Below are 15,698 nucleotides of genomic sequence, written 5' to 3'. Positions count from 1 at the left end.
AAGTATCCCCGCTTTTACATTCTGCTGCTAAAAACTGAATGGTGGCTAAGTTTTAGGCACAGGCACACACCAGATAGTCTGGCACTATTATTTAGGAAAAGCTTTAATTTACCTGGGCCTAAATTTAATGAGTAATAGCCTACTAGTTTACTGCAAGATTTTCTTTTGCACTCTTGCACAACATGGAGGGGGGGGGAATGCATGATCACTTCATCTGTAAATTGCAGATTCTTAACTTTTCAAACTTTCTGTAATTGATCCAGTGGCAAACTTCTTAAACTAGGCCATCAACTGCAAAGGGTTTTGACAGGCATAAGCAGTATTATGGTAGAACCAGGATTTGAAAGACCACTCAACAGTGGAACTGCTTTTGAAGCTGAAGTTAGGTCAAGGAATTCAGGAGTTATAACAACACACAAAATGAGCATGTTAGATAAATTTCTATTCACGGTCATTTTTTAAAAGTTTGCCCAGTCTCAAGTTTCCAACAGATAAAAGTAGATCCTTCAACTGTGTAACACTGGACAGAGTGCCTGGAGCTGTTTTGTGTTCCCCTATCTATACTCCATTCTAGGTGAAGATCTGAACTATGATTAAGATCCACATAGTATGTACAATTTGTAGTAAGCAAAGGAAAAAGAATTCCCCAGTAACATTTAAGAGCAGGCACTACTTTTCAGATTAACTTTAACTTGCCCAAATGGATGATCATACATTACCAGAATTTCTTTAAAACTTAAAATGCTTTCCTATTTCAATACTTTCTACTGTCCTGAATTAGTAACAAAGAGCTAGGAGAAAATAAAAAATCAAATCCACACCATCCTTACTCAAATTTGATTGCAGTCCCAGCAGAGTAAAAGGGTTCAGAAATCATAACTTGTTATGAAAATACAACCACCTTAAAGTTGGTAGCTTATTTTTTAATTTTATTTATTTGCGAGAGAGAATGAGATAGAGAGAACATGAGAAGGGGGGAGGGTCAGAGGGAGAAGCAGACTCCCCGCCGAGCAGGGAACCCGATGTGGGACTCGATCCCAGGACTCCAGGATCATGACCTGAGCCAAAGGCAGTCACTTAACCAACTGAGCCACCCAGGCGCCCGGTAGCTTATTATTTTTTAAGTAGGTATAGATTAGCCTCCAGCAGTGCCAGTAAAGATCAGACCGGTTTTCGTTTCTCATTCCTAGGCTAGGTTTATTCCCATTATGAAAGCCTGAATCTGTAAATACACCATTCTTTTATTCTGCCTTCAGGATGGACAAGACAGGAACTGAAGTATTTGGAAGATTTATTCACAACTTGAATGTGGAAGGCTACTAATTCTTTTCTGATCTTATACTCTGAAGCCAAGTAAGCAAGTATTCTTACTATACTGTTGGTCAAGTTGCTAATATCTACAGTGAGAAAATACAAAGTCCCCAACAAGGGACAAAAAAGATTTAACAGTGAGTGGCTTCTTAACTACAATATTTGCATTGAATGTTACAGTGCCCACAATTACTTGGAATACCTACCTTAACTTATATAAATCAATTTTAGTTAGTCTAAGTTTAAAATTTAAGAGGCTGGCAAATTAATGGGTCTAGGAAATATCTTAGTGCTCACATGTATTGAACTTTATCAAAATCTTTCATATGTAATGCCCAGCATCATTTTATCAGATTTGCTACTTTATAAAGATTCTGAAAGAATGCTTTTAAGTTAAAATATATACAAAATTGATATGCAGAATTAACTCTTTCATGATAGAAGCCAAAGTAAAACGTAAGGAGGAATAAAAACATTTTATCTTGTGTATTCAGAATCACACACAAATTACCTTTACAGTTCAATTTACTATATAGAAATCATTTGGGTTTTATATTTTCAGTTAAATTCTGAACTGAGATTACAATATTGTTTAAAAAAAAAGGATTGTTACATTAATTCAGTACTTTTTAGCATACCAAATTGAAATACATAAGTTCAAACTTCAGATTTATGGCGAACAGTCTTCAAATACAATACAGACATTTCTTAAAGTTACCATCTCATTCACATGTGAAATTTGCAACTCTGAGCCGTTATACATAGAACAATTCTCCTATGAATATGGCAAAGTTGATATGCCATGAAGCTCAGAGCTGTATGTCAAGCCAAGGACTCACAGTTGTACCATCTTCTAAAAGGTCTGCCATTTCTGGACCACAAAGCACAACATGTAAAGAAGACTGGGAATAATTACTCCTCTTTATTACGGTTAAAAAAGTTGCATGTAACTTGGAATTTTGCATAAAACCCCGTATTATACCTTGGTAAAGTCCAAGGGTAATTATAGATGACAATGGACTGGGGTCTTAAATTTAATTAGAACCCATGAAATTCAAATGGGCATCAAATCAAAAAATATTAAGCACCTACTGGTTTAGATTGAAATTTATTAGAGATTCATGATCAATTTCTTTCCACCTTGAAATCAAGGTGTAAAAACCAGCTATTAAGTGCATTCCAAACTTCTCCTATGTAGCACAGGTAGAATTTTCTGTCCATTGGCACCAAAGTCAAGTCACATTTCCTCTTGGAAGACAGAAATTCCACATCTGAACATAGAGTAAGTTAGGAAAAAAATGACCCCTGTTGTTTATTTTATTACTATTGTGATTCTGAGATCTAGGATTACTAATATACTAGCAGTGAACAACGCGCAAACTCCTGGCAACAACTGTCAGGTTAGTAACGCTAACTCCCCTCCCCCAGTCACAAAATTTTAGTATGAAAAGAATTAAAATTACTAAGCTGAACAAATGGGAAATAACAAGAAACTAAGCATAACTAAAAACAAACTCCTACTAAAGTCTGAAATCATTGCAATTAAGAAATTGAGAACAGGTGTGCCTCACCCTACCCCTTACAACTCTGAATTTAAATAGTATTCCGTGCAAAAGAGCATCAGGTTTCTGGATATAGATGTAGCCCTTCTTTAAGTTTTAGTGCGCTGCAGAGTTTTCTGCGATTTTATTTCCCTCCCCCACCCCAGATTTATTCAAAGTATTTAATAGAATCTTCCATTTCAGCCGAAAGATTTGTAATTCAAAGATTTACTAAGGTATTCTACGCATTCTATCTATACAGAAACACCTATTAATTATTACAATTGGTTTATGCAGAATTAACATTTTTGGTGTTAAAATTGTTAAACATCATGCTTACTGCACATCAACTCTCCATAATGAATCTGAACTTCACAATGATTTACCAAACATTTTACTTAAATTACTATTTAAATAACTGAAAAAAATGTACTGAGCCAAACTAAACTTAAATGGGCTATAAAGGGGAAAAAAAAAAAACCTTCAAAACAGTCCATATACACATCTATTTCAAAACTACCTTTGCTAGCTAGCCCCCTTTCCCAAAGTTTTAGCCTGAAAAAACAGTAAAATCTACACAAAATTTTATTGCAATCATACAAGGGTTACATTAGGTCAAATACAACAAATACTATGATGCAATTTTACATTTATTAAACTACAGTTCAAAGCACAAATTTACACATTCTAAATACACTAAACGTATCTAATGAAGTCACACTGGTCTTCCACTGACATTTGATATATCTGGGTGAAAGACATTTAACTTTACAAGACTTTTTAACATGAATCCTTAGTATAAAAACTGTGTACTTGTATGTAAACGATTTAATGGGGAACCCAATTAATGGGCTTCCATCTCCACTAAGTCATCCATTTTGTTGCATATTTTATTTTAAACGCTTAAGGGGTAGGACAAACTGGTAAGTTTAAATCTGGATACATTATCTAAATCTCCCAATTACCCCCCAATGAATTATAGATGAAAGCTGATTTTGTCTGGTCCCAAATAGCTATCACTAATAGATTTTGTTTCCAATAGAATTAACAGAGTAAGATTGAATTTGTTTCACACTGGAATGTAGACCAGACAAGCTTAACCTGCAACTTCAGATCTAAAGAAGCATTGATGCCTGTTTAAGCTTCAGAGGAAAAGCTATCTCCTTGGCTCAGCTGAATGCAAGAAGGCACAAAGAAGAAGTTCTTCATCATTGTGTCTGAAGTAATTCCAGCATCTTGCATCTCATACCTTTCAAAAAACCAAACACAAAACCGTAATTCTAAGTTTAAGCACAAAGACCACACTAACACATAACAAGTGGACAATGAAATCAGATTATAAAGTAACGAGTCTTCCAATAACCCTTACCAGAGGAGCATTTTGCTATTACTTGTAAGTTAGGCATTTGTTACAGAATTAAAATTAGCCAACATTTAATGTCATCTCAAATATCCAATCAGCTTTAAAATGAAAACAGTACCTTACCAATCACTAAATGACATCATGTAGTAAATAGCTGGCCTCTGAAAATCATTAAAAGCAGATGGTTCATGGAGAGAGTCTGCTCCCATGTTATCAAAGATAAGCCAATCTCCCACATTCAGCTCAGGAAGAAGACAGCTTTCCACAATTTGATCAAGCTCATCACAGGATGGACCCCAAAGGCTGCTTGTAAACAGAGGCTCATCTTCCTTGTATTTCTGTCAGGGAAAAAGAAACTTTTTAAATTAAGTTTTTACTCATGTTCATACAGGTATTGAATCTGAGGGTGGATGAGAGCATTTTTCATTAGATCAGATTAAATATGCCTATAAAAGGCAGGCCTAGAAGGGCAATGGTGCTCCTTAACTCCATCTAAGGAAGGCAAATCCTCAAAAAAGGGCAATATTCCCCATTCTAAAGTATTCCTCCAAAAATTGGGATGCACCTTAAAAAAAAAAAAAGTCAGTTAATAAACTGCCAAATAAGCAGTTCTATTATTTATAATACAACTTGCCTTGTGAACCTCTGGAATGGTATCTAAGTCCTCAGACAGTTTACTTGCAAAAGAACCATAAACACCATCATTCATATAATACATGAAGGCTGGTTCATCACTTCCGGTTTTTTCTACTGAAATAAAGCAGAAAAAATGAAGATGAATTTACACTAAATTGTCTAATACAGTTAAAACTATGCAAGGCATAGCAGACTGAGTATTTATAGAATAGACTCAGTTTTCACATTTCCCAAAATATTTAAATTAACTTGAAAAAACCTGATATATACTGTCATACCTTAAAACTGTTAGCCTAAAAAACTGAAAACATACTTCACAAAGATGACCAATGAACACATGAAAGAAGTGCTCTACAGAAGTCACCAGATAAATGCAAATTAAAACTACAATGAGCTTCCACCACCACACCCCTACTGAATGGATAAAATTAAAAAATGACAATACAAAAAAATCAATAAAAGTGAGGGATCAGAACTTGCACATGTACACCACCAGTGGTAGAGTAAAATAGCACTTTGAAATCTTTAAAAACATCTACTCTGTGACCCAGCAATTCTATTCTTAGTCATTTCCCCAATGAAATGAAAAATGTCCACAAGACTTAAACAAGAATGTTACGTTTTATTCGTAATAGCTCAGAAGTGGAAACAACCAAATATTCATCAGCAAAGATAATGGATAAATTGTCTATTCACAGTGGAATATTAGCAATAAACATGAAACAAAGTAGTTCAATCAAACATTATGCTGAGCTGCCCTTTTTTTTTTTTAAGATTTTTTAAATTTATTTGATAGAGAGAGACAGAGAGAGAGAGGGGACACAAGCAGAGGGAGTGGGAGAGGGAGAAGCAGGCTTCCCGCGGAGCAGGGAGTCCGATGCAGGGCTCGATCCCAGAACCCTGGGATCCTGACCTGAACCCAAGGCAGATGCTCAATGACTGAGCCACCCAGGCGCCCTTATACTGAGCTGTCCTAAAATATATGCTAGATGATTCCATTTATATGAAGCTTGAGGGCAGCCTAAACTACTCAATGGTGCAAAAAACCATCACAACAATGACTGTCTGGCAAAGGAACAAACCTGGAAAGAAAAAATTCTGATATGAAATTTATGTTTTTATAGGGATGTCAGTATATGCTTTCATTAATTTGTCAAATTATACACTTAAATTTTTATATAGCGAGTAAAATCTTATGTCAAAAACCAACCCTCAACAGATACTGAACTACAGGTTAAGTGGTTTGGTTATCTGCAGTGGTATGAGTTAGCTATTCAGGAAACACCTTCTGCGTATTCCAGACTTAAGCAAATGTGTGTAGGTGTAGGATAATGGGAGCTAGGTTTCTCACTGTTGGGAAAGAGTTACAATACGTAAGGAGAAAAACAGAATGCACCATGTGGTATACTGCATGCGCAGCTTTTGATGATATATAGTTATGCGTGCTATGTATATATATGCACACACCCATTTCCTGGTTCTGTTCAGTGAGAAAGCCTAGATGAAATGATGTGTCAGTAGTAAGCACAACCAATACTCACTCCTTTCTTGGTTTTTAAAATACCACTCTCCTTGGAGACATAGCCAATTCTAGTACTGAGGCAGGTAAAGAACCTGGAACATCTTGATGTACCATGAAATAAAGAAGCACTCAGAGAACGATGGGGACATGTCAAAAGGACCCCAATTTTGGACAGTAAATAAAAATAATCGATTATATAATCTATTGAGTAAGTATCTAGGAGTCTAAACTATTATAAATAGAGAAAGCTATTCTTAGACTGAATAATGGAGTCAGAAATTCACTGATGTTAAAAGTAATGGGGTGAAAGTATGAAAAGAAAAACGTTATTTACAAATTATCTTTCCACTTTATAATGAAGAAACCCACCTGACACCATCTTAACCAAGTGATCAGAATGGGAAGTTCCTTATATTATTCTTGCAGCTCTTCAACTTTGAGATATTTTAAAAACTCAAAAGAAAAAAAACCTTATTCTTCCTAACTTAAAGAAAAAAAAAAACTATAGGAGTTAGTCTTCTTAATGTAGAACAGTACTTTCTACGTTTTTTAAAGTGGTATTTGTCAGCAAGACAGACTGTCTAGTGCCTTTTTGTTGGTTTGACTAGAGACAAATGAAGACCCTGTTGGCCCTTGTTTTGTAAAAAAAGTATAAAGTACAGCCTCCCAGTGACTCATCTGACTAAGAGGAACAGGGCAAGAGACATTACAATAAAACACTGGTTCTTAAATAAGATAGGAGAATCAATCATCTGGGGGAAGTTTATATAAAACACGAATAACTAGGGGCACCTGGGTGACTCAGTCGGTTAAGCAACTGACTCCTGATTTTGGCTCAGATCATGATCTTAGGGTCATGAGACTGAGCCCTGTCTCAGGCTCTGCACTGGGCAGGGAGTCTGCTTAAAACTCTCTCTCCCCCTCTGCCCCACCCCAACCTCACATGGGCTTGGGGTGTCTCCAAAAAATAATAAATAAAATATGCATATCTAAATATCAGAACCAAGAGTTAGATTTCAGAGGTCTTATGGCAACTTCAGAGGGCATTTTAAAATGCTCCCCAGCTGCTTACAGCTGACTGAAGATCACCCACAACCTCGTAATCCGTAAATTTCCATGTCCTACAGTATTTTACACTCGACTAGTATCAAATAATTGCAATTAGTTTGAAGATGAATTTATCAAACAGAAACAAAATTATAAACTTTGTAACTTACCTCCAGAGGAAAATTTATCATTTTCAACAACTTTCTTTGCAATGATATTAACTGCAAGTGTAAATGCAGAAGACACATAGTAGCTTCCAGGTTCTGAGATTATCTTAATGCCAGATCCTTCAGGAAAGTAGACATCCAACAAAGGGCTGATAACATGATTAACCTATGAATTTTAAACCCATTATGATTTCAGTATTGAACTAGATAAGTCACAGTAAGAGACTGATAGGTTTCCTAAAAAATTTAAAACCAAAGTAGTTCCAATTACAGACCAGAAAGCTTATTTAGCAATTATCTTCAAGCAATTAAGCAGACTTTTGAGACATCAAAATTTATATTATCAGAATGACATTATTTTTAAAAATTTCATAATCCCAATAGCAAATAGTTACTGGTGACTGTTTAAAGATATGTTTCTATACTCCTTAACAACAGCAATGAAGGAGCAAAACATCAAATCAGTTTCTAGATACTACAGAATGAGGGATGGAAGGCAGAGCAGGAAGATGAGTAGTAATGTGTATCGGATAAAACAGCTTCAACTGTCCAAATTATAAATTCACTTGTACTATCAAGTACTCCATTAGAGCAGAAACACAACTGAATACAAACGTTTTATGCTATAGAGTTCATAGAATTTTATTAAGCTTTTCAAAGTTAGCTAGGTCTTCTCATTGCCTCTTCATCTTCTTAGAATCAAATTTTAAACAGATGTTTGTTACAGGGTTTATTTCCTGCCATTGTTAAACCCTTGTCTATATCTACCACTTAAGTAGCAAAGAAATGAGATTATTCCAGTATATCCATCCACTGAACAAAGTTTACCTCTTCCAACTGAAATTCAGTTCCTGTGAAGCCTCCGCCAATATCTAACATGTTCATTGTGAAGCCAAATTCTCCCTAGAGATGGAAAAAAATACTTTAAATGCTTATCCAAATAGTTAGGACTACAAGGACATTTCAAAAACCCCTTCCCAAGGAAGTAAATATCTGTTCTAATCCTTAGTATGGCAATGGTTTTGGTCTCTACCAACAGAAATAGATTTATTCAGTGTTGTGTATATACCGTCTTCCTGATGATGTCTGTACTGTCTTATAGACATACGCAAGTAAATTACTATTTCATCCCTTTACGCACTTAAAAAATATTGACTGTATGCAACTCTTGCTGCTTGGGAGTCTGCTTATCCCTCTCCCTCTGCTCCACCTCCTGCTCTAGGGTATGCGCACTTGCACGCGTGCAAGTTCTCTCGCTCTCAAATAAATGAATAAAATCTTTGAAAAGAAAGAGATGAAGAGAAAAAGAAAAATAAATAAGATCCTGGCTTAAAATATCAAAATAATTTAAGGAAAAAAACTTACAGCCATGTCAAACACACATCGAGCATCAGATAGAGCATGTACATATACTTGAGATTCTTTGCAAGCACTTGAAACGTGAAATCTGGAAGAAAGAGTAATAAATTTAAAGCAACAGTACATTTCAGAAGCCCTTCCTGTAATTCTTTTCAGTTCTCATTCACCATATTGACACAGTATTCACAGTAACCTTATCAAATATTTAAAGAATTGGAAGCACAAGCCTCTAATTATCCAAGTTATAATAACCAGCCTTTCAGAAAAGACAATGTTTGAGTAATACTGTAATTTTATAAAGAATTTTTAACAATGAGTTATCAGACTTTATAACTATCAGGTAAGGGCATGCTTTTATGTATACATAGTAAAGTAACAAGCACTAGCAGTAAAATTGGGTCATGAAATCTTTAATTTGAATGTATAGTTTTATCTGACAAAATATAAAAATGTCTACTGTGAAATACAAACGAACATTAATTCAGCTGAGCACTTGTATTACTTAAGAGATACTTATCAGAAATTCAGAACAGAATACTTAAATTTAAATGAAATACGGTTCTGTATCCTGATCATGGCAGTGGTATAAAGTATAAACCCAAAAGTCAATTTTACTGTATATTAACTTTAAAAATAGAAATATGAGAATTCTCAAATATATGTCAATATTTTTCACCTAAGACAGAATTAAACTTAACAGTGTTATGAATATTTAAAAAGCAAGATCTTGTACTGTAGTAAGATTGGCAATGGACCGGCATCTCAAAAACTGTGGAGCTTTGTGTTCCAAATCTGACTCAGATCATAGTTCTGAGATTACGATCAAATCATTAAACCTGGGTATCCATTTCTGCACACATAAAAATCAAGAAAGTAACACAATGTCGTACTGGTGTGCCCAAGGGATTAAAAAGAGAAGGAAAAAAATTTAAAGATGGGCTGAAAAAATAAAGCAAAATGACAACTCAGATGAATGTTATTTTGGTATTCATTAGAACTCTAGTACAGCCTCTCCAATTTAAAAGGAGGGGTTTTACATTCCTAACCTAACTAAATTTTCATTTACTATTTTATCTCTTAATTAGGCAAGGGGGAGGTATATGCACAAAGTTATATGAAGGATAAAACATATTTGTTTTTCCTAGACTAAAAAAATAAATATTAAACTGAAAATTCAATCTATTAGACTTCATGCAAATGAAGCGTTAAGTAATCTATCATCGGAAAGACAAAGACTTATCACCGTAAGATGGAAGCTTAAAACAAAATACTCACTTAACCCCAATAATTTGGACATCAAGTTCCTTGGCACATTCCAAGAGATGCCTACAGTTCTTCAGGGTAGTGCCAAACTTCATGTGACCCTCTTCGCCTCCAATATTATCTTCTGTTGCAATATGTAGTAAGACCCTAAGAGAAGGGGAAGATGATTGGGGCAGAGTTGGTTTACATCATCATCAGCACATGTGAAGCCTGAAGATTGTAGGAAGTATGTTGATTATGTTGCCATTGCTCCCAAATCCAGCGACGGTTGAATCAAGTGAACCTAATGAAAAACAATCCTGTATAGAGAAAAAACTAGCCATTAGGGCCTAAAGCATGAAGCTTACAAGGATGGGAATTTGGAAAATGCAGGAAGTTAAGACTCTGTTGTAGCAGCAAGAGTCAGTTGGGCTCTGTAATGAAAGACGACATTACTTTCAAATGAAGTCCATCAGTCCATAAAACCACCTAGAGAGACTAAATTGAATAGCAATGCCATCATTGTCTTTCAGTGAAAAATATCAGGGCTTTTACATGTTTCAAGTTTCCTAAACTGTTTCAGCTAGTTAACCTTCTACCACTTATTCTGAAAATTCCTATTAATCTCTTCCATCTTATTAAAAAAAAATTGGCAAGCTTGGAGTTATTTTATGTGTCTAAACAGTAGCCTTTTAGATACTGATTCAAATCTACTTAGTATTTTCTTCCAAATCATGACAACCAAGACAAATGATTGAGACGGTCTCAGGAGATACTCAAGTTAATTACAAACCACTAAAACCCAAAAATATGCAAATGCTGTTTTGTAAGACCGTTTTCCCAAGGAAGTCCTGATGAATGACTGCTGATCAGAAGGGGTTAAGTCTCATAAAAGCAAATTATTCTTCCTATGGGTTGAATCAGCTCTATTAAGAATGTACCATCCACTTTATAGTTAACACAGTAACCCCAAATCAGGGCTTATCTTCAGAAGATCACAGAACAGAAAGATTTTCCTAGAGACAAGTGGTTCACTAAAATTTCCCCCAAAAGGCCTTTATCCAAACAAAGGTTTTCAGGGTACTCAATCCTGTTGGAACACCTAAGAATACCATCAAAGTCAGTAAGAAAATTATAAATGTACAAGAAATATATGGATATGATACACATTTTCAGGAACACATGTAATAACCCATTAAAAAGAAGCAATTTTGTACTAATACAATATAATTTTAGTAGATCCTAAAGTGCTCTTGACATACCAGTTCATGAAATTTGCCTTTTTTGCTTTTAAAAAGTAAACTTTTTAATTAAAAATATCTTGTGAGGGCGCCTAGGTGGCTCAGTTGGTTGGGCGACTGCCTTCGGCTCGGGTCATGATCCTGGAGTCCCGGGATCGAGTCCCGCATGAGGCTCCCTACTCAGCAAGGAGCCTGCTTCTCCCTCTGACCCTCCCCCCCCCCTCATGTACTCTCTCTCATTCTCGCTCTCTCAAATAAATAAATAAATCTTTAAAAAAAAAAAATATCTTGTGATACATGCAGGTACAAGTAAAAAAATATATATTAAACTTCCTATTCAAAGAGAAGAGTGGGTCTTTAAAAAAGAAACCCCTCCAATCTACAGACTAGGCTCCTAAGACAGACACTGTCACTAAGGACAAGCATTTAGGAGCTACAGCCAAAGGCAGATTAAATCCTCAGCCAACTAGGAAAAGAAGCTGACCAACACACATCCTGTCCCCAACATGATAAATAACTAGTAGGGTTGATATGATTATGAAAATACAACTGTGGCCCTCATTTTATTATTCCAACAACCACATCTTCTTCCTTGAATTAAAGCTTATAAATTCATATTCCAAACTGTCCTTATCTCATCCCAACTCTACAAGAAGGATCAGAAGTGGGCAGCCAATAAAATGCTATTAGCATTTTCCATATAGGATTTTAAGTAAGTTAAAAAAAATAATAATAATTCTAATACACACCACTGCTCTACATAAAAGTACTTTTCCCAGGCCAAAGACAAACCCAAACCCTAAGCCATAAGGTAATATTCCCATGTACTTAGTTTTACACTTACTTGGCATTTGGGTGATTACGTGCGATTTTCTTCAATTCAACTTCATTGTCACAAGTCATGATGTTCACTCCAATCTTTGCTGCATACTTTATTTGAGACACTTGCTTGCAAGGACTTATATAAATGATGTTTTCTGGAGATACACCCAATTCTTGCACTAAAGCCATTTCAGTCTATAAAAACACATTTTAAATAGTGTCATCTAAAAAGCAACATTTCTATTACTTTTCATTTAATTACTACTTTATACGTTACACTACCTGTGTTAAAATCCTTCAAAAAGGTGTAACCACCATCAGAGAAATCTCATGGTTTAGAATTATTTTACTCTCATTGGAAGTTAATGGTCTAGCTAGCTCTAACCTAAGAATGAGGAACAAATAAAAAGTTCCTGATCAAAGATAAAGAAAAAAAAGGCTTTTTAAAGTCTCATCTCACTGAAACTTTCCTTTCACTGGTATACCTGAAAACTCTGTAAATTTCCATTAGGCTGCAAATTTACATAAGAGTTTAAAAACATCCAAAACTGAGACTTCTTGCAATTTTTCTTACTGTAACCAAAAGTTAAAGTCGAGTTCTAAAACGTTGCAGTTCAGTGACAAAATAATGAAAAATACTTACTTTACTGGAGCAAGCAAATCCAGTTCCAAGAGCTGCCAAAATCTCAAGTACAGCTGGAGCGGAGTTGCACTTTACTGTGTAGAATGGCTTTATCTGAGCCACTATGTTCTGCCACTGACTGTGTTTCTTCACAATCTTTCCAAGATCTCCCACAAAAAATGCATTTTTCCCCGTCTGTTATGATCATGGGGGGGAAAAAAAATCAAAGAACTACTGAAAATAGAGTACCATAAGTAGTAAAGAACTCCCTTTTTCCTCCACAAATAAGCCGATATATACATTTACATACACTACTACATTTAAGGTTTAAGAGTAATTAAGCTAGATTCAGCAAACACAGGAGAATCCAAACACCTTTTTCTTTTTAAACTTGACTTTTTGCTGTGCTAAGCTGGCATATAAAATATTCTCTACTTTGCTTTTTAAAAAATTATCAATTATAGGGACTTTCTACTTCATAATTGCCTCCATTTGGGGGAGTAGAGGAGGAGGAGACCACCTGTTTCCTTCCATGTTTTCCTATACTGTTTAAAATACATTCACTTTGATAGTTCAGGATCTAACTTCCTATTACAGTGAGTAGAATCAGGAATGTTAAACAAAATAAGCTACATATCTCCATTATAAATTGCACCTAACGACAGGATGGTAAAGCAACACAGGATGGTAAAGCAACACTAGCAAAACCAATGTTTAAGGAGACAAAGTTGGTAGAGATGACAAAATTGTATTTGAAAAATACACTAGCACACTAAACGTCAGATAAACCTGAGTAAGGATATTCTTCCCTCAAAACTAAAAACAGATTTTAATTAGGGATCTGGGGAGATCTATAAAATGATTTTAACATAGCTACTCTAGGGGTAAAAGGACTATAACATGTCAGGGAAAGCAGTAAGGTTGGACGGCAGACAATAATCTTATTTATAGGGGCTCCTCGGGGGCTCAGCCCTTAAGCGTCTGCCTTCAGCTCAGGAGGGTCCTGCAATGGAGCCCCGCATCGAGCTCCCTGTTCAGTGAGAAGCCTGCTTCTCCCTCTCACACTGCCCGCCCCACCCCGCTTGTGTTCCCTCTCTTGCTGTCAAATACCTTTAAAAAAATAAAAATAATCTTATTTATAATACACATCTAAATATTGCTTGAAAAGCCACGAAGACAGTATTACTGCTTTCAGTTAATACACACTTAAAAATGTACATTATTGGAACATACTGACCAGGAAATAGACATGATTGCAAATTATGGTTTTTGCATGGCAGATAGGGGACAGTTAAACTCAAGTTACTCCATCCTTTCAAGATATGCCATCCCTAATGTTCTAGAGACAGAAAACTTATTTTTAATACAAAAAAAAAGAAGAAGAAGAAACACAAAAAACAAAAAAACCAAGGCAACTATGGCTACCAGCAAGAGAACTGGGATTTAAAAACAAAACAACCCACAAGATGTTCGGTTGTAATCACTCTTGAGCCATATAATTAGATGACACTGCTAGGAGAGAATAGGATTTCAGAATAACCCTCACTAAATGTTACTGAATGTGGGATAATTCAAGAATTGTAGGACAATGAATGAATGAAAGGAATATTTCAAAGATCATTATCTGACCCACAAAGAACGTTGCAAAAATTAGAGAAGAGAAAGGTCAGCATACTTCCACTAGGAGGTTCCCTAGTGACAGGAGAGAATTAATTATAGAATGGCTTGGTTATACAACAGACTGAACAGTATGACAGGTGTCACTCCCCCCACCCCCAAATTTTGATGGCAGAAGAGAGAGAAAGGGATTTTGCTGAGGTGTGGGGAGATTTGAGCACATCAGTAAAGGTCAAGGAAGTTTTTTGTTATCCTATTATTGAACACCAATAACATGAAAATTTTTCAACAAATTTGAGGAATATGGGAAATTAGCTCCAACAAAGAAGCAAATTTTATCAGTAAGGCAATAAAGTTAACTCTATCACTAAGTACAAAACAAAAATAATCTTATGTAGCAGTGAATATGAGTCTGTAGAAGCTGACACTTGGTGCAGTAGAGAGTAAGCATTCTGTGTAACTTATCAAATTCTCAGCCAATATACAACCAAGATTAACTGAAATATAAATTATAATCTACTCAAGCATATAGTTGAGAAAAATGAGTAAGAAGCCATGTAGTGACTACTAGGACAGCAACATATCAAGAAAACAACATACAAGAGCTGAGTGCTAAAAGGCACAGGAGAGAAAGAGCTGTTAGAAGCATTTGTTTTAATGTGGGCTAGAAAGAACTTCATCACTACTCAAGGGAAGTGGGGGCATCAAATTAAGACAACCTGGAAAAGGTAACATCTGAAGAAAGTACTTTTATCAGACCAACATCTTGGAAATAGAGCAATGTTTTAGAATTCAGTAATTTATAAACGCTGTATCTGAGAAATGTGATATGGCACACTTACCAGGGTATGTTCATAAACATAGTTATCAATAACATTTCCAAGGTTTGTTCCTTCATCCAACAGGCCAACGGAGTAGTTTGCATCGTCAAGAAATCCTTTCATCTCAGCCGTATTCCACAAAGCCGAAAGTCATAAACCAGGAAAAACAAGAGACGGGCCACCAAGCCTTATGTCTGGGTCCTTAGAATATGCAACAAACTGTCAAAATAGAAGTTTTTTCAAAGTCTGTATTATTTCACTAGTTAACCTTAGTGTAGGAGTTGTCAATGAAAGTGCGCTAAGTGCCTAATTTAGTGAGGAATCTGTGCTCACTTAACACTTGCAGATACACTGGATCATTCAATATCTTTTAGTGCCCATTTTAAA

General features: G+C 35.5%; 1 protein-coding gene across 5 annotated transcripts in view; it reads right to left on the bottom strand.

The window, feature by feature from the left end:
* Window positions 1-1,772: 1,772 nt before the first annotated feature.
* The window catches only part of AZIN1 (antizyme inhibitor 1), a 31,734-nt gene continuing 17,808 nt past the window's right edge, over window positions 1,773-15,698 (bottom strand). For 4 of the 5 annotated variants that reach the window (XM_045896129.2, XM_064588020.1, XM_045896128.2 and 1 more), the window contains 10 exons: window positions 15,333-15,530; window positions 12,895-13,068; window positions 12,274-12,446; window positions 10,222-10,356; window positions 8,953-9,034; window positions 8,416-8,490; window positions 7,591-7,753; window positions 4,850-4,965; window positions 4,339-4,553; window positions 1,773-4,101 (listed from right to left, as the gene is read on the bottom strand). In XM_045896129.2, coding sequence (XP_045752085.1) covers window positions 3,990-4,101; window positions 4,339-4,553; window positions 4,850-4,965; window positions 7,591-7,753; window positions 8,416-8,490; window positions 8,953-9,034; window positions 10,222-10,356; window positions 12,274-12,446; window positions 12,895-13,068; window positions 15,333-15,434 — 1,347 coding nt within the window. In that variant the 5' untranslated portion in view covers window positions 15,435-15,530 and the 3' untranslated portion in view covers window positions 1,773-3,989. The remainder of the gene's footprint in view (window positions 4,102-4,338; window positions 4,554-4,849; window positions 4,966-7,590; window positions 7,754-8,415; window positions 8,491-8,952; window positions 9,035-10,221; window positions 10,357-12,273; window positions 12,447-12,894; window positions 13,069-15,332; window positions 15,531-15,698) is intronic. The other variant, XM_045896131.2, reaches the window with a different exon arrangement.

The sequence above is a fragment of the Mirounga angustirostris genome, unplaced genomic scaffold, assembly GCF_029215605.1.
Source record: "Mirounga angustirostris isolate CCGP_5_RB_7025 unplaced genomic scaffold, mMirAng1.0.hap1 SCAF_4, whole genome shotgun sequence".
NCBI lineage: Eukaryota > Metazoa > Chordata > Mammalia > Carnivora > Phocidae > Mirounga > Mirounga angustirostris.
Note: the sequence above shows the minus strand (reverse complement) of the source record. Positions and strands in the feature narration are given on the sequence as shown.